This window comes from Taudactylus pleione, unplaced genomic scaffold, assembly GCF_031769625.1.
Source record: "Taudactylus pleione unplaced genomic scaffold, aTauple2 ptg000814l, whole genome shotgun sequence".
Classification (NCBI taxonomy): Eukaryota; Metazoa; Chordata; class Amphibia; order Anura; family Myobatrachidae; genus Taudactylus; species Taudactylus pleione.
The window spans coordinates 813,639-832,851 of NW_028285216.1; the positions used below are offsets into that span (position 1 = coordinate 813,639).

General features: G+C 47.2%; 1 protein-coding gene across 3 annotated transcripts in view; it reads left to right on the top strand.

The window, feature by feature from the left end:
- The window catches only part of ZC3H11A (zinc finger CCCH-type containing 11A), a 47,641-nt gene that overhangs the window by 19,328 nt on the left and 9,100 nt on the right, over positions 1-19,213 (top strand). For 2 of the 3 annotated variants that reach the window (XM_088458167.1, XM_088458168.1), the window contains exons 6-13: positions 2,024-2,147; positions 2,223-2,417; positions 5,223-5,348; positions 6,352-6,426; positions 7,054-7,137; positions 7,340-7,414; positions 7,632-7,739; positions 19,128-19,193. In XM_088458167.1, the coding sequence (XP_088314293.1) occupies positions 2,024-2,147; positions 2,223-2,417; positions 5,223-5,348; positions 6,352-6,426; positions 7,054-7,137; positions 7,340-7,414; positions 7,632-7,739; positions 19,128-19,193 (853 nt within the window). The remainder of the gene's footprint in view (positions 1-2,023; positions 2,148-2,222; positions 2,418-5,222; positions 5,349-6,351; positions 6,427-7,053; positions 7,138-7,339; positions 7,415-7,631; positions 7,740-19,127; positions 19,194-19,213) is intronic. The other variant, XM_088458169.1, reaches the window with a different exon arrangement.

The following is a 19,213-nucleotide window of genomic DNA, read 5'->3' on the forward strand; positions in this document are numbered from 1 at the left end:
CAAATGTGTCGGAATCGGCCAGATCGGGTAAAATATCGCTGTGTGGCCAGCTTAAATCCTAGTTTGTGGATTGATCTATTGAATTCAAAACATTAAAAAAAAACTTTAATATTACACAAAATGCTTTTGTAAAAATAAATAAATAAACCACTGTACATTTACTTTGCACATATTATTAAGCAATTTAATATATATTCAATAGCACAGCAATAAAATAATATACTAGAATTTAGTTCACTCTGAATGCTAAGAATTACTACCTTATACCCCCTTCAGACAGAAATCCAAATTACCGGGTTAAACATTTCAACCCGGTAATTTGGTGATTTACACGGGACCTTTTTCTGTCTGAAAGGGTCATCCCGGGTCTAAATTCCCGGGACTTCGACCCAAGAATTTACCAGGGTCGGAGACACTGAAATTTAGTCCCGGGTTGATCCTTTCAGACAGAAGAAATACACATGTAAATCAGCAAATTACCGGGTTTAATTTTTTGACCCGGTAATTTGCGCTTCTGTCTGAAGGGGGGTACAGACAGAGAATAGCAAAACAACCCGGTGCGCAAAAAGTCGGGAAAAATCCAGGTTTTTTGCCATTTTCTTTCTGAAAGTGGTATTAGATACATTATAACGCTGGAAGTATAAACGATCATGAAAGCAGCAGCCATTTAAACTTGGTGTCTGTGATTAAGAATGTGCTTCTGCACTGATCAGCGGCACAAATTATATCTAATCTCACCAGTAATGCTCATATCCAATGTGTGCACGCACTTCTGAGACCTTGGGGGCTGTAAGCAGACATTGTACCAACTGATTCCCAATGTGAGCAGTCACTCACTGCTGCACATATTATTAAATAAGTTTTATCCATTGATCAATGAGGATTTCATCAGAGGTTCTGTAAGATTGAATCTGTATGGAACAGCAAAATCAAATGAATGGAATTATCCAAATACAATTTTCTTATACATTTTTACATATATTCGCCCTATGTGTATTTTGTTTACTTTTTAGAGTGATAAGCGCTGCATTATCTTTTATTCTTTAGCTGTTTCAGATGGCTAAATTTCCTTCCATTGTTTTTTGTGTGTATGTTTAAGCTCTTTGGGGTCAATCCAATTATATGCGAATTACGAGGTGCAAGCTGCTGTTTTTGCTGAGGGTGAGAGATGGAAAGGAAAATCTATATTTTAAGGTTGAAATGTCGGGGCACCGTGCTGAACCCCTTAGACACCCCCTCCCCTAATGATTAATTAGGCAATTGGAAGTTTCCAATTAGCTTAATTAGACCAATAATTACATGTCATTTTTTGGTGGGGGAGGGGGTTAAAAACTGGCCTCAAATTACCCCAAAATCAACTTTTTCGTTAGTTTAGGCACCCCAAATTTAATTACAGTATTTTTTAAATAGGAAAATAATTGGGGTTTTTTTTATCATTTTTGCATTTTTAGTTTAATTTGTTTGAGATTAAACGAAAAAAATTTAGCATTTTTATAATTTTTTTTTTGCATTATTTAAAAAAAACAAAAACATCAGCTATTTGACACCATTTAAAAATCTTCAGTACTTTCCTAAAGCCAACAAAGAGCCTTCTATATGGTCCTGCTAATGAAATTCATAAATTTGGGGTGTCCAGGTGGGTCTCTGCACTTTTTCATGCACGTCTCTTACATCGCATTTGGCAGTCATTTCGCAGACCTCCGCTGCATGTACCGCGAATAGACATTTTTCATTGGATTAGAGAATTCTCGGGTGCGCGCATTCGTGCAAAGTCTTCGAGTTTCATAAAACAGTCGCTGCTCGCATTTTGAACCTAATTGGATTGATCCCTTTGTACCATATGTACAGACTTCGTTTTTGTTTACATATGATACAGAAGTTCTGTGTGGTTACAACTGTATGGTGTTTGTAGCCACATTAAAAGAAACCTATTCCTAAGGCTTAGAAATTTGCTTTTAATTGGGGAAAAAATATGTGGAGCTAAAGATGCCATTTTATACATGTACTTCTCGTTTCTCTGCAGAAAAGACGAAGTGAGATCCCCTGTTACTGGGAGAAGCAGTCTTCTGGCTGCCAGAAAGTAAACTGTGCTTTCCATCACACCAAAGGGCGATACATAGAAGGTTTATTTCTGCCCCCAAGTAAGAGTAAGTATTAGAAAAGGTACTGGCATTCTGATGTGCTCCACTGCTGCTGACACTGTGTTCTTACTGTTTTCATAGCACAAATATCCCAGCCTGAAGCATGTGAAGCAGAACCCCAGAACTCCCCACTCTCACAGGCTCCAAGCAAGCTTACTGTGGCCCCCACACCACAATTACGTGGAGTAAAGAAAATAGAGGCTACAGAGAATGTTCCCAGCCCCACACACCCGCCTGTTGTGATTAATGCAGCGGACGACGATGAGGATGACGATGGTGAGTGCTGTGTGTACAAAGAATGTAAAAGTACACATATTTTACATGACAGATTTAGAGTTGGCAGATGATCTTAGTTACACTGCACATTTCAGTGTAAGAATAAAGCTGATCCTAACTGTTAGCGAGGCCCTAAATGTGTGCAATGTTCGCAAATACGTGCTATAGCGCTTATTTTCCCCGAAAATGAGCCCCAGGGAATCACTTTTTCATAGTGGGTGGATCTCTGGGGATGCGCTCCGCTGGGATTGGCTGCTTGTTAAATTAATGATATCTCCCTGGCCCAGTGTCAGGGAGGACTATTAAAATGGAGGAGGAGCCAGCCCTTTGGCGCTCTTCCTAAATGCAGCAGGTGCAGGACCCGGCCGGTCACAGGGACAGGCGGCTTCAGAGTAGTGCGCGGAAGGCAGCCCCACATCCTGAACAGACAGTCCTGCACGGAATTTGGCCCAAGCACTGAGTAGCAGAGAAGGCTGGCAGACCCGGCACGAAGGCGGCTCTGGCATAATACAGGCGGCGCGGCAATATGAGGAGCTGTGTATCAGGTGTCTCTGACCTGGAGCAAAGTAAGTGTGTAATAAGCAGGAGGGAAGGCGGGGGAGGTGTCTTTTGGTGCGGGTTTAGCTAATAATGCAAACAGGGTGGGGACTCGGAGGTCTGCGAAGGCTAACTCTGCAATCAGTGTGGCAGGTACACAGGGGGTCCAGAAAGGTAGTCCCACATGACTGTCATTTAGCATTCATAATCATTCAACACCTTACCTCCTTCCTACCCCCAGCACTTGCCTGCTTCTAACCCCCTCCTTACCCCCCGGCACCGCCCCAGCTAACTATCCTTATCCCCACCATATCCCCAGCACTGCGTGCCCCTAACCCCCTCCTTGCCCCCGAGTTCTGCCCCAGGTGCTATCTACCCTTATCCCAGCCCTACCCCCAGCTTTACCTGCCTCTAGCCCCTTTCTTGCCTCCCAGTACTGCCCTAGCTAGACACCCATATCCCCATAACCAGCACTGCCTGCATTAACCCCTTCCTTGCCCTACAGTACTGCTCCGGCTGCTCTCTACTCTTGTCCCCTCCCTATCCCCAGCACTGCCTGCCCCTAACCCCCTCCTTGCCCCCCAGTGCTGCTCTAGCTAGACACCCTTTTATCCCCATACCCATCACTGCCTGCATTAACCCCCTCCTTGCCCCGCAGTTTTGCTCTCCCTCCCTATCCCTAACCCCCTCTTTGCCCACCCAGAACTGTCCCAAATGCTACCTACATGTAGCGGAATGGGTATGAAGTCCCTACACCTCTCCCCCCAACCTTAGTGGTGCCTAACCTCTCCTCCTAGTGCCTAACCCTCCCCCGGGGGTTCCTAACCCTAACCCCCCCTTACTGCACCCTAATCCTAACCCTCCTGGGGGGGTACCTAACATTAACCCCCCCCCCTGGTGGTGACTAACCCTAAAGCCCCCCTTCCCCCAAAACCTAACCTCGCTAGACTCCCTAAACCGAACCCTACCCCCCACAGCTAACGCTAAGAGCACCCCGGACATGCCTCGTTTGGGCTGGTGTCCTCAGGCGTCAGTATTTTGACACCTATCTTAAGTGCCTTGCCGGGATTCCAATGTCGGTATTGAGACCTCATAGTTACATCCCCACTTATCCCCCCTTCCTACCCCAACTTCCACATGCCCTCACACCCCTCTACCCCTTCCCTGCAACAACTGCTCCCTGCTTCAACCCCCATCTCTACCCCAACTGCAGCATTCCCTTACCCCCTACTACCCCAACTGTTACCTGCTCCTAACACTGTCCCAACTGCTGTCTGCACTTACCCACTCCCTACCCCCAGCACTGCCTGCCCTTACCCCTTTCTAGCCCCAGCTCCACCCCAACTGCTTCTTGCACTTAACCCCCTCTACACCAACTGCTACCTGCCCCTAACCCTTCCTTGCCATCCAGTACTGCCGCAGCTACTATCTACCCTTATCTCCGCCCTATGCCCAGCACTGCGTGCCCATAACTACCTCCTCCCTGTCCCCAGTACTGCCCCAGCTACTATCTACCCTTATCCCCGCCCTATCCCCAGCACTGCGTGCCCATAACTCTCTCCTCCCTGTCCCCAGTACTGCCCCAGCCGCTATCTACCCTTATCCCCTCCCTACCCCAGCACTGCATCCCTCTAACCCCCCCTTTGCCCCCCAGTACTGTCCCAACTGCTACCTACTCTTATCCCCCCTTCCAATCCCAACTTCCACATACCCTTACACCCTTCTACCCAATCCCTGCACCATCTGCTCCCTGCCTCAACCACCATCTCTAACCCAACTGCTGCTGCCCTTACCCCCCTCTAACCCAAATGTTACCTGCTTCTAGCACTGTCCCAACTGCTGTCTGCACTTACCCACTCTCTACCCCCAGCACTGCCTGCCCTTACCCCTCTCTAGCCCCAGCTCCACCCCAACTGCTTCTTGCAATTAACCCCCTCTACCCCAACTGCTACCTGCCCCCAGCACTGCTCCTGTTGGCTACATGAGATCAGAGCATTGTACGAACAATTATAAGCATTCTATACTGTAAAATATGAGTGTGACTTCACATGGTGTATGTGTAGTGCATGTGGGGTGGTCTTATGCTATATGAGGAGCTCAAAAGCATTATATGTAATGGGACCCAGAAACAGTGGAGTAGGACCCCAATTTTCTTAAGTGAGGGGTCCCTGGGACCCACAATTTTTTTAGCTGAATGCAATCACTGGTGTATATAATTATTTGTTCTGCGCTTACTTTGTGTGCTCTCCTTCCATGTCATTTTTAAAGATCAGTTTTCTGAGGAGGGAGAGGAGTTGAAGAACTCCAAGCAGCTACATGTGTCACCGAGTGGTTGGCAGGGGGTTCGTGTTGTATCTACTCGAAAATCAACCACACCCAAAAAAGCTTTCCTGGGTATGTGATGGTGTTATTACTGCATAATGTATAGAATTATACATTATAATTCTGTTATTATTACTGCATAATGATAGAATTGTCAGCTTGGGGAGTAGGGTGATGGGTACTAGTGCCTTCTATTCACTAAGAACACAAGCCTGTTGAAGGGCATTACAAGCAGACCAAGCCTGTCAGGAACACCGGGGTCTCTGTTTATTGCACCTGCTCTTTTTTGGCTTTGTTTCCTTGTTTGTCAAATGATAAACTGGGGAGGTGGGAGTGGTTATATGGGACAGACAGGGTTATATGTTTGTTTTTAAGGTTCATTAGGTTTATATTTCTGGGGGTCTGTCTTTAATTAGTAAGCTGCTATTCCTGGCCAATCACATGCCACGGTTTGTCTTGATGTGGCATCTCCCTTATAAATCATATGTGGTCTGATCAATATCATGTACTGCCACTGGGCTCTTTTTTTTTTTTTTTCTTTTGATGGAAATGAAAATAGAATCTTTAAGCCATTGAGCAAGATAATACATTTATATGATTGTAGGAATTATTAATGGATATATGTATATTCACTACTTTGTTCAGGTTGTAGCTGGGTACACATTAGACGATGTGCAAACAACGTGATGGTCATTCCAATTTCCCTTGCACATCTGGACAAACGATATAGGGCATACACTGTGCAGTCTTCCAAACGATATATTTTGTGTCGTTCCGTTGTTAGATCTTTAAGATATAAAGTTAACATATCTTCTGATTGTCCGGTAGTGCATGATTTACGGAAAATCGTTGAATTCTTCAGATTGAGCAGCATGTACGGCAAATCTGAAGATGTGATGGATGACACCGCGGGAGCGTGCATAGTGCTTACACACTGGACAGTTTGAAGGATTTGTTGTTTAAAAAATCGTCTACTGTGTACCCGGCTTAAGGAGATACTTGCATCTTCTAGAAGACTTGCTCAACTGCTGGATCTTTTATACTGATATGTAATATACTTTCTAATAATTTAAAGGTGGTGGCTTAAACTATGGCACCGTAGATGACATGCAGTATAAAAAGGAAGTCTGTCGAGAGGAGCTCATGGATGGTAAGCTGAGAGGTCACACGGTTATTTTTCAAATCGTTTTTCATTTGTTTTTTTCTTTCTTTTATTATTTAATGCTAATATGTTCTGTCTTGATTCTATTTTTTTGTTTCTTTTAATTTAATTTAAAAAGCTTAATAGTTCCCTTTAGAATGGTGTGGCTGAAAGTACAAAAATTAGTTATATTATTTTACCCCTAAGGGGTAAATTTACTAAGATGCGAGTGTTTAGAAGTGGAGATGTTGCCTATAGAAACCAATCAGATTCTACTTAACATTTACTTAGCACTTTCTAGAAAATGATAGCTAGAATCTGGTTTCCATAGGCAACATCTCCACTTCTAAACACTCTCATCTTAGTAAATTTACCCCTTATTGTTACTTCTCTCACATTGTATCATTTTTATTGTTACACATTTGTCTTCTCTCATACTGCTGACAAAAATGTACTCTTATCTCCTAATGTTTACAAATTTCCACACTACTACTTGTTGTTTTCCTCTTCTGTAACATGAGAGCATGAAACATTTGCAATAAAAACACTTTTGAAAGTAGAAATAGGGGAACTTAAGAAAAACAAACGGGTAAACATTTCAGTTCTATATATATCATTTTTTATTTTGTGCTGCAGGTGACACAGCCTATTCAAATGATGATCCGATCGTTTCCGAAGCAAACATACCAGCTGGACGGAGTATAACATTTTCATATAATGGTAAAGAAGACATGCAAGGTTGTCCCTTACAATCCCTAAAAAAATGCTAAGTGAGGAACTGATGAAGACAGTATTTTCATAATGCATAAAATTATATTTAGCTGCTGCTAAAATCATATCCTGACTTACTGCTGCCACATTCCATAAAATGCATCATTGTGTATCATTTGCATATTTTTGTGTTTCTGATCTTTTTTTCCAGATCCTCCCATTAGACGCAACAGCCTGGCTCAAAGATTGGGGAAGCACAAAATATTTACTCATGACAGCCCACTAGGTAATTCCGCCATTGTTTTATTGTATGCACACCAACATAAACACGTTGAGCATAGATAGATATATACATTACCATGTACAAAGAAACTGCATCAGACACACCTAAGAAATGGTAGTGGAGAAGTTTAAAAGCAAATGGCAAAGCTGTAGTCTGTGCATCTGATGTATTATTGTTTCCAATAATCGAATGAATAATACTTTCTGTATTTTATTACTAGCTGTTTCTGATGAATGGAGACATGATACTGTGAAAAAACCATTATCTGAAAGACTAGGAATAAAGATAACACTACCTACTGATTGCTCTGATGCTCAACCAAAGAGAGGTATGATACCCGTCAGGGAACCTTAGTGTCGCATTATTAGATAGAATTTCTATTTAGGGAACAGATCATCCACTCGTAGGAAGGTGCTGAGTCCTTGTACTTTTAGGAAAGTGCTAAGACTTTATTTCTCTTATGCTATAGTCTATATCTCCTCATGAGATGTAACTATTATCCCAGCTGTCTGGATGCCGGCGCTCAGCATCCCGACAGCCGGTAAGTATTGGGGTTAGGGTTAGACACTAGGGGGAAGGTTAGGTTTAGGTGGTGTGGGGTGAGGATTCTGACTGCCGGGATCCCCCTCCTCATATACTCTCTTTTTGGAAGTCTCCGGAAAAATGTCTGTCTTCTTCGGGTTTCATAGGGTCCACAGGGATATCATAGGGGTATGTAGTTGGAGTAATCCATTGCACCAAACAGCTACAGCTTTTAAGCTCCCAGCATGCACAGCGCCTCCTCCCTATATACCCCGCCCCCAAGCACAGGCATTCAGTTTTTTGTTAGGTGCGTCTGGATACTTGCCAGTTTTTTTTTTTTTTTGGGGGGGGGGGGTTAAGCAGTATTAAGCATCCGAGGGACGCTTGTACGGCGACTCCTTCTACCTCCGCTGATGCCGAAACGCTTGTAACGCCCTGGGGATTTCGGCAGTCACAGCGAAGCTTAGCTAGCAGCGTAGCAGCGACGCTGGGTCCCGGACTGCAATTGGATCCAAGGAGATGGCAAGGTAAGGCGATTCCTCATTTTCGGGGGAATCGTGCGCTGCAGTCCTGGCTTCTGGTGTAGGAGACTCGCCAGAGGCTGCTGCTAGTGAGGGCCCGCGAGCCTGGTCCTCACTAAGACCGCCTGGCCTTATCTTCTGACACCAGGGACGTGTGGTAGACGCACTAGTAGTGTCTACTACTGTGAGGCCAGCGTACCCGTGCCGTTAAGCAGCTTAGGGGAGATAGGCGCTCCTCCCCCAACTCAGACGCGACTTCCTATGTAGGTTCCCACGTCTGGTTTGTTATTTCTGACCACCTTGTGTAGGGAGACGCTCACAGTCCACCTATGGTGCTCTGCTGAAAGCGGTTGGTTCTTAGAAGGTTTGGATCAGTCTCCCTGTATACCTCTCCTTTGGGTCAGGTATATAGTGCTCTGTATCCTACCAAGCCTCCAGGGGTTTGGTCAGTTGATTCAGAGCCCATTTGCATCTGAGTTTATATATGCATTGTATGTGACTTTAATGCTAGCTGCTGTATTCATACTGCGTTTATTCTAAACTGTCAGAAATGTTTATCACTGTAAAACACCACAATAAGAAACAGTCAATGCATGCGCTCAAACAGAATTAAAGAAACAACCAATAGGGGTACTAGGTGAAATACCCAAAGTGAAGAGGAAAAAATATACCAAAAAGATATAAATTGTGTAAAAGTCCCAGATATCCTCTCGTTCTTATTGATGATGTTCGTCCACTTTCTTGATGTACATAAAAAAGGAAAGAGTATAGGACACAATAGTGTGATACGTTCCTTTTCCAAAACGTCTTGTATTCATTCCTATGGTTTCCTTTCAATCTCTAGGTATCAGAATGATTGCGTACCGTACTCACATCACAGTGGTGTGTGTTCCACCCATAAAGGTTTCTTTTCTTCTTTCTCTCTCTCTCTTTCCCTGGTTGGATGTCAGATATTACTCCCGATGGATCCAGTCAAAAAAGGTCAAAAGAGAACGAAAATAGGATTTTTGGGTACTTACCGTTGAATCCTTTTCTCTGAGTCAGGCTGGGGTACACTGGACCATGGGTTGTAGGTGGGAAGGCGTGGATTTGGCACTAACACTGAAATCTATAACTCCTCCCCTCTGCAACCTTCAAAAGTGCCTGGTAAGGAGAAGCAATACTCAGTAATCCTGTCACTCCGAAAAATAAAAATTTAATTGACTGTCAATACGACCCAAAATCATAACTCATACTCAATACCGCTGAGCGTGAGGCTCATTCCGCCGGCCCTAGCGGAATGAGCCAACACCCCCAGCTGGTGCCGGACGCCCCGCCTCTGAGTAAGCCCTTGAAATCACTGAGCGGAGCCATTTTCAAATGGTCTGCTTTATGGCTGGTCAGCCCCGTTTGTGGGCGTCGTAGAGAACCAATAGAGTCAGTCTTACGTAAGATTGAAGTTCTGTCTAAATAAATGCGTAGGGCCTGTACAACAGCCAACGGTGATAGATCGTCCTGGTCCCCTGAGGACTCTGATGATGAGAAAACAGGAAAAACAATCTCTCCTGGTTTAAGTGGAAAGATGAAACCACTTTTGGTTGAAAAGAATGAACCATCCTGAGCACAGCCCTATGGTCAAGGAAAACAAGTAAAGGTGGTTTGCAGGACAAGGCCCCCAACTCAGAGACCTGCCTTGCCATAAGAAAAAACACTTTCCACGTTACGAACCGAAGGTCCACGAATTCCAAAGATTGAAGCCGTAAGCCGGCCTCCAGACCGCCCTGCAGAAATGCTAAAAACCTTGGTAGGCGGAACTGGGCAGTATGTACTCCCCACTGCTCACACCACACAATATAGGTTTTCCAAACCCTGTGGTAGTTCTGCGCGGAAACCTGCTTCCGTGCCCAGAGCATGGTCCTGATGACTGAAGGGGAAAAACCCCTGGCCTTCAAGAGCCCGGTCTCAACAACCAGGCCATTAAAGCCAACTGAGGTAGGCCCTCGTGACAGAATGGCCCCTGTAGCAGAAGATCTGGACGCAGAGGAAGACTATAACCTGACCCTGTGGCTAGCCTGAGAACCATGGCGAACCATGACTGGCGCGGCCACATTGGAGCCACTAGAATGACTGAAACCTGCTCCCTGATTCAACGGAGTACTCTCGGTAACATGGGAATTGGAGGAAAAATGTAGGCCAGACGGAAATTGAAATTCCAGGGAACTGTCATGGCATCCACTGCAAATGCCAAAGGATCTCTGGACCTTGCACAAAATCGAAGGACCTTGCGAGGGTGTCGAGACTCCATCAGGTCCACCTCCGGCAGCCCCCATCTCTGGGCCAGCTGCTGGAAAACCTCCAGGTGGAGAGACCACTCCCCTGGCAGGAACGTAGTCCTGCTGAGGTAGTCTGCCTCCCAATTCTCCACCCCGTTATGAAGACTGCTGAAATTGCCGGGAGGAACGTTTCCACCCAAGAGAGAATGAGACTTGCCTCTGCCTTGGCAAGTGCGCTTTTGGTTCCGCTCTGTTGGTTTACATATGCCACTGCCGTGGCGTTGTCTGATTGGATCCTCACTGGTCGGCCCGCCAGGAGGGCCTGAGCCCTGCACAGTGCCCAATAAATGGCCCGGAGCTCCAGCATATTTATTGGGAAACCACCTGATGACGACCAGGTCCCCTGGAGACAGAGGTTCTCAGTCACCACTCCCCAACCTCTGAGACTTGCATCTGTGGTGACAATAATCCAGTTGGGAGTCACCAGGGACCGACCCTGGAGAAGGTGATCGGTAATCAGCCACCAGCGAAGTGACTGACGAGTGCTGTCTGACAGAACCAGCAACTGAGAAGAAAGGTCGTCTGAGCGGCCCGTCCAATTCCGGAGAATCTCCCACTGGAGAATCCGTGAATGGAAGCGGCCGTACTGGATGGTCTCGAAGGTAGAGACCATCGTGACTACTAACCTCATGCCCAGCCAAATGGAAGTCCGTGGGGCAGACAGCACTTTCCTGACTAAATCCTGAAGGGCTCGGGCAAGAAACCCCTTTCCAGTGCTGTATCGAAGATCACCCCCAAAAACATCAGACGTTGGCACGGCCTGAGGTGACTTTTCTCAAGATTCAGTATCCACCCATGATGCTGTAACACCTGCACCGTGTGATCCAGGTGGAGCTGAAGTTGGGCAGCGGAATCTGCCTTTACTAGCAAATCGTCCAAATAGGGAATCCCCGTTATTCCCTCGGAATGCAGTAAGCTTGCCATTGCTGCCATGATCTTTGTGAAGATCCGCGGAGCTGTAGCCAAACCGAACGGCAGAGCCTGGAACTGGTAATGGGCTCTTCCGACTGCGAACCTGAGTTAGAGACTGATGCACCGCCCAAATCGGTATGTGGAGATATGCATCTCTGATGTCGATAGATGGCAGAAACTCGTTTGCCGGCATACCCTGGATCACTGATCAGAGCGACTTCATGTGAAACGGAACCAACCACAGGTGGCATTCAAGCCTCGTAGATTCAAAATCGTCCGATAAGTGCCATTGGATTTCTAGACTAGGAACAAGTTGGAGTAAAACCCCATGTTCCTGTTGAGACTGTGAAACTGGAACTATAACCCATTCTGAACAGAGGGAACTGATAGCCTGGTTTAAGCCCGTGTCTTCTCCGGCTCCCTGGGTAATGCTGTAGCGAAGAAACTTTGGCCCTGATTCAGACCCACTCGCGAGCGGCTGTCCGCTCGCAAGTGGGTCGATGTTCTGCACTGAGCATGCGCACGACGGAGGGAGCTCCGTCGTGCGCATGCGCCAGACGCGACGAGCGAAGGAAAGTCCTTCGCTCGTTGTGTCTGATCAAAGGGGGCGTGCTGTCGATGTTGATTGACAGCACGCCCCCTTTGGTGGGCGTGCCGGGGGCGTGCCTCCCTGACGGGGGCGTTCCCACGGGAGGGAACGCCGGCCCACTGACATCACTAGTGATGTCAGTGGGAGTGATTTTGGCTCTGATAGAGCCAAAATCACTCCGGAGCTTGCGGTTGAAAACCTCAACCGCAGGCTCCGGCTCGCAGTTTCGATGGTCGCGATGGTCACGACCATCGCGGCCATCAAACTGCACGCTCGTATAGGCTGTGGGTGGTGACCCACAGCTATACGAGCGTCCAGGAGGACGCTCCATTTTTATGGAGGGCGGCCCTCATTCAGAGCGTGCGCTCTGCTCAGAGCGTACGGCTCTGAATGAGGGCCTTTGAGGCGGCTGCCCCCTTACGTCGATCACATAACCTCGGGAGACAATGCCCCTTACCCAGGCATCTACCCACCTGTCTCGGAAAAGGGGACTGCCCCCTACCTTCCCTGAGACCGGATGGGCTAAGATCCTGTCAGGTACTCTGCTTCTCGGATGCCCTAGCACCCGGACGCCTGAATGTGCCGGAGAATCTACCCCAGGGGGCTGAATCCCAACTGGGAAAAGAGCGTCCTCGGGCCCCCTGACCTCTAATCGTTCCCCCTCCTCGAAAGGAAGACTCGGAAACGTGAGCCCTTTAGCTTCTGGGGCACCACAGGCAGGAAAGTGCTCTTTCCACCTGTCGCCTGGGATATAATAGTATCAAGCTCAGAGTCTCCACAAAAAGGCAGAGACTCTAAAGCGCGTTTAGATTTGGCATCCGCCTCCCAGGCGTGAAGCCAGAGTGCTCTGCGTGCTGCGTCTGCCGTGGCTGGGACTCTAGAGGAAATCTGCGCTCCATCTTGTGCAGCCTCACCCACATAGTCTGCAGCCGCACGTATCTGTTCCGCCAGTACCAGTAAGTCCTCTCTGGATGAGTCACCGGCAAGGCCTGCCACTAATTTGTCAGCCCACTTCTCCACGGCTCGAGAGACCCATGCAGATGCCAGTAATGGGCGAATAACCACTCCGGTGCCCATAAAAATACTCCCAAGGCATTCCTCCAATTTTTCGTCCAGCGGATGCTTAAAGGAGGCTGCCTCTTGGACCGGTAGAGCCTTGTGCTTTGCTAAATGAGCCACTCTTGGAGGCAGCTCCCACTTAGCGACCTGCTCCTGAGGAAAGGGATAAAGGGCTGCAAACTTACGAGGAGTGCCATACTTTTTATCTGAGGTCTTCCAGGCTTCCTCTACCAGATCTGAAAGATCCTGAGACACTGGGAAACAAATGACCCTCTTACACCTCCGCTTAAACGGCCTCCACTTAAACGGCCCTTCCGCCTTAGCTGAGGCGTCAAGGTCCAGAGAGTCCAAAGACTGTTGTACTGCCATAATAAGTTACTCTACGCCCTGACTTGACGCAGAGTCTGAACCTTCCTTATCGGACAGAACCTCCTCTTGGAGTTCCCCCTCTTCCTCTTCTTCCTCCCCCTCGGGATCTGACTCCCAACAAGACACTGGATGGAGGAGGACGCTTATGCGTAGTTTAGACTCATCAAAGCAGCGTTCCATAAAGGCCTATACTTTCTCGACCCCTACCTCCGAGCACTCCATGGTACGGACCCAAGGAGGATCAGGACCCTGGTAACCACCCCCTGCAGCAGCCGGCGGTGAGGGCAAAACAGGCCCTGGCGCTGCTTGGGCTAATTCCTCTCTACAGCGCAGCAACGTCAGAGAGTGAATGACTCATAGCCTGAGCCCATGTCGGCTCCTCCGTAAGCGGAGTGGCTCCCCCAGCTGGCTGCGCACACGTGGGCCCCAGCTGACAGTCCATACACAAAGCCCCTGCATCCAGTTGTCCACACGGCAATTTAGCGTGACACTGGGCACATGTAAAAAAATATAGCCATAGTGGGGTTCTGGCCCTTTGTGGACTTTTGTCCGTCATTAGAGCACCTCACCTTCCTGCGCTGACCTGCCGCAGCAGTCAGCCCGGAAAAGCTTCTTTTTTTTTTTTTTTTTTTTTATAAATAAAATACAAACATACAACAAGTGGCAATGAATATGCAAACACTCCAAGCAGGCACTAGAACAGATTACAGTAATACTGAAAACTACTTAGCTGTAGGCTGCAGAGGGAAAGGAGCTTGCTCTGTCCTCCCTCCATGCTGTTGAGGCTTGTGTCCTTTAAAAAGCTGTGATCAGACTTCCTGGGAGCCTGCATTTTGCCACTGGAGAGTGGGGGGAACCAGCAGCCATGGCTCCTCCTCCCGTCATACTGAAGCGAGCCTCACTGCTCCTCCCTTCAAGTGTTACTCCCCTTAGTGGGGAAAGCACTTGGACTGACCCGCATTTACCTACAGCACCTGGTATTCCCAGGTGGTCTCCCATCCAAGTACTAACCAGGCCAAACACTGCATAGTTTCCAAGAAGAGCATGTCCAGTGTGGTGTTGCTGTAGGTCTCACCTGCGGTTGGTCTGTAGTCGGCGCTCTCCCCACAGGAGCCGCCGACAAGAAACCCGGCAAGATGGCGCCCACCATCCAGAACCACGCTGACTGCCTGCACCTCTACCAGGTAACAGCAGCGCGCTATCCCCGGGCCCAGATGGTCTCTTCAGAGACCGGAGTGTGTGGAGTGGGGGAAGCGCTCAGCGCCATCCCCCCTTAGATGCGGCTCTCACCGCCACTTAACACTCCAGCTGTATGCTGCTATAAGCAGCGCACCGTACCTATAATAAAAAATAAACATAACATTACAAATAAAGGGAAAAAAAAAATCCCTAAGCTAAACGAGGCTGCAGAGCAGCCCTGGAAAAAACGTGCCACTCTCCACAGGCACTAAGCTTACACTGTAGTCAGGGGTTGCAGAGGGGAGGAGTTCTAGATTTCAGTGCTAGTGCCAAATCCACGCCTTCCCACCTACAACCCATGGTCCAGTGTCCCCCAGCCCAGACGAAAGAGAAAAAGACAAGGATGTGTAGTACGTTTTTTGAGTCATCTGGTAAATTTTCTAGGGGGGTCTCAAATTATAATACTCCATATATATTTATCCAAATGACGGCGTACCGCATTCATGTGGTCGTGATGTTAAATGACTCCTCCCACACTTAGCCCAGTGCTCGGAAATAAAGACGGGGGGACATACCCCACTTATAGGGTCAGAGCTATCAGTATCATGGTTTCCACATTCGAAATGGTGGATTATGCCCAGTTCCATTCCAGGTCCCTGAAACGATGGATTCTGTCTCATTGGGATGGTCAGTATCATCTGATAAAGTCTCAAACGATCCGCATCTCGCCAAAGGTTCGGCTCTCCCTCGCATTGTGGCTGCAGACGGCTCATTTAAACAAGGGTCGCCCTTTATGGATCCCAGATTGGGTACTCCTCACCATGGATGCAAGGATGGGGCGCGGTGACCAGTCATCACACCTTTCTGGAAAGATGGACAGTTCAGGAAAGTCACCTGCCCATAAATATTTTGGAGCTTTGTTCAGTGCACAGGGCGCTCGTGGCGCAGGACCTCCTTCACGGCAGGCCTGTCCAGATTCAGTAACTACAGTGGCCTACATCAACCATCAGGGAGGCACAGGAAGTCAGGCAGCCATGAGGGTTGCCGAACATTCTAGTTTGGGCAGAACGCCATCTTCCAGCTATCTCTGCAATATTCATCCCAGGAATCCTCAACTGGGAAGCAGACTTTCTAAGTCGTCAGGACATACATGCCGGAGAATGGGCTCTTCATCCGGATGTCTTTCAGCTCCTGGTGGACAAGTGGGGACTACCGGACGTAGACCTCATGGCATCACGTCACAGGTACAGGTCCAGAACAAGGGACCCCTCAGCCGCCTTTGTGGACGCTCTGGCAGTGAGGTGGAACTTCTGGTCGGCATACCTGTTTCCTCCAACCTCGCTCCTCCCAAGGGTCATCAGAAAATTCAAGTAAGAAGGCGACATGATGATACTAATGGCTCCTGCCTGGCCCAGGAGATATTGGTTCATCGATCTGACATGTCTATCCACATCCTCTACTTGCTAGTGCACGGTCCCTGCCTATATCCGGATTTACCTTGGCTGGCTTTGACGGCATGGCTCTTGAGTCTTCAGTGTTAAAGGCCAAAGGTTTTTCTACTTCTGTGATCCAGACTATGCTTAGGGCAAGGAAACCTGTTTCCGCCAGCATCTATCACAGGATTTGACATACATTTTTTTGTTGGTTTGCCCACAGAAAATGTGACCACAACTTTTCCAGGGTCTCCCGAGTTCTTGCTTTTCTGCAGGCTAGACTAGACATCTGTCTTTGCCTGGCTACTTTGAGAGTTCAGGTTTCTGCATTGTCCGTTTGGTTCCAGCACAGAATCGCTCTCCTGCCGGATGTTAAAACTTTTTTGCAGGGTGTTCTCCACCTACAGCCACCTTATATCCCTCCAGTGGCACCTTGGGATTTATCCTTGGTTCTCGGGGAGCTGCAGGCTCCCCCCTATGAACCCTTGGACACACTGGACCTCAAATGGTTGACAGCGAAGACACTTTTTCTACTCGCTATCTCCTCAGCTCGCAGAGTGATGTGGCAGCACTTTCATGTCGCTCAACATTTTTGATTTTTCACCAAAATAGAGCTGTCCTCCGTATAAGGGCGGGTTACCTTCCGAAAGTGGTATCCCGTTTTCATATGAATAAAGAGATTGTAGTCTCAGCCTTTGTCTTTGGGCCTATAGGTAGGTTAAGCTTCACTGGATGTGGTTCGAGCTCTTTGTAATTATGTGGATCGTACCAACTCCATTAGGAAATCAGATGTGCTTTTTGTATTATATGGTTTCCACAAGTGAGGCTGGCCAGCTAACAAGCAGATGCTGGCTGCGTATGACTATTTCTCATGTGTATACTCATGCTGAACTCTCTCTGCTCCGAACACCGTAACAGCACATTCTACTCGGTCTGTAGGACCATCGTGGACGTTTAGACATGGCTCCTCTGCAGAACAGTTGTGCAAGGGGGCAACTTGGTCTTCGGTCCACACTTTCATCAAATTCTATGCATTTGATATTTTTGCCTCACAGGATGCTTCCTTTGGGCGGCGTATTCTTCTCTCTGCTCAAGAACGTCCCTACCCTTAAGGGAACTGCTTTAGAACATCCCCATGGTATCCCTGTGAACCCTATGAATCCCGTGGGAGAAAATAAGAAGTATGGTAAACTTACCTTTTGGATTGAGATCTAGGCTTTGACTAGGCCATTCCAACACATTTAAAGGTTTCCCCTTAAACCACTCGAGTGTTGCTTTAGCAGTATGCTTCGGGTCATTGTCCTGCTGGAAGGTGAACCTCCGTCCCAGTCTCAAATCACAGGCAGACTGAAACAGGTTTTGATCAAGAATATCCTTGTATTTAGCACCATCCATCTTTCCCTCGACTCGAGTCAGTTTCCCAGTCCCTGCTGCTGAAAAACATCCCCACAGCATGATGCTGCCACCAACATGTTTCACTGTGGGGATGGTGTTCTTGGGGTGATGGGATGTGTTGGGTTTGCACCAGACATTGTTTTACTTGGTAGCCGAAAAGTTCAATTTTAGTCTCATCTGTCCATAGCACCTTCCTCCATGCATTTGGGGAGTCGCTCACATGCCTTTTGGCAAACCCAAATCATGTCTTCTTATTTTTATCACTAAGTAATGGCTTTTTTCTGTCCACCTTTCCATAAAGCCCAGCTCTATGGAGTGTACGGCTTATTGTGGTCACATGCACAGATACATCAGTCTCTGCTGTGGAACTCTGCAGGTCCTTCAGGGTTACCTTTGGTCTCTGTGCTGCCACTCTGATTAATGCCCTCCTTGCCCGGTCTATGAGTTTTGGTGGGCGTCCCTCTCTTGGCAGGTTTGTTGTGGTACTATGTTCTTTCCATTTGATGATGATGGATTTGATGGTGCTCCGGGGATCATCAAAGATTTGGATATTTTTTTATAACCCAACACAGAATTGTACTTCTCAACAACTTTGTCCCTGACTTGTTTGGAGAGCTCCTTGGTCTTCATGGTGTGATGCCGCTTGCTTAGTGGTGTTGCAGCCTCTAGGGCCTTTCAGAAAAGGTGTGTTTATACTGACAGATCATGTGACACTTGGATATCACACAGGTGGACTCCATTTCACTAATTATGTGACTACTGAAGGTGATTGGTTGCACCAGAACTTTTGAGGGGCTTCATAGCAAAGGGGGTGATTACATATGCACATGCCAATTATCAGAATTATATTTATAAAGATTCTTTTTTTAAATATATTTTTCTCATTTCACTTCACAAAATTAGACTATTTTGTGCAGATCCATCACATAAAATTCAGATAAAAAAAAATAATAATAATTACAGGTTGTAATGTAACAAAAAAGGTAAAAAGCCAAGAGGGGTGAATCCTTTAGCAATGCACTGTACACCATCCTCATTATAAGTGCACATTCGCACCAGCCCTCTACCTGATGTAAGAGGTCCATCTGAAAACAGGCTTATTTCCGCTTCCGCAGAGCTCTGCCTAGCCTGCAGGTATGTCCAACAACTGTAGCCTACATGCGGATGCCCCATGACAACTGACTTGTATGTGACTCTGCATTGCCCATAGATGTATGTGCTCTGCTATGGAACATTAGCCCCTTTTCTTAGGAGTTAATGTATGACAATATTTGTGGAATTTAGTCCTTGTGCCTTCTTAATAAGAAAACAGTACTTCAAAGTAGACAACCTGCTGTGGGGAGACTTACATTGATTTGTTAATCCAGGGACAAGCTTGGGTGATGCATGTAATGAGGACCACATCTTCCTTTGTGTTTTTTTTAGTTCAAATACCTAGACGTTTAAAAGATCGACTGGGATTACCAGCAGAACAGAACAGCACAGAAACAGGTAACTGCATATTGTGTAGT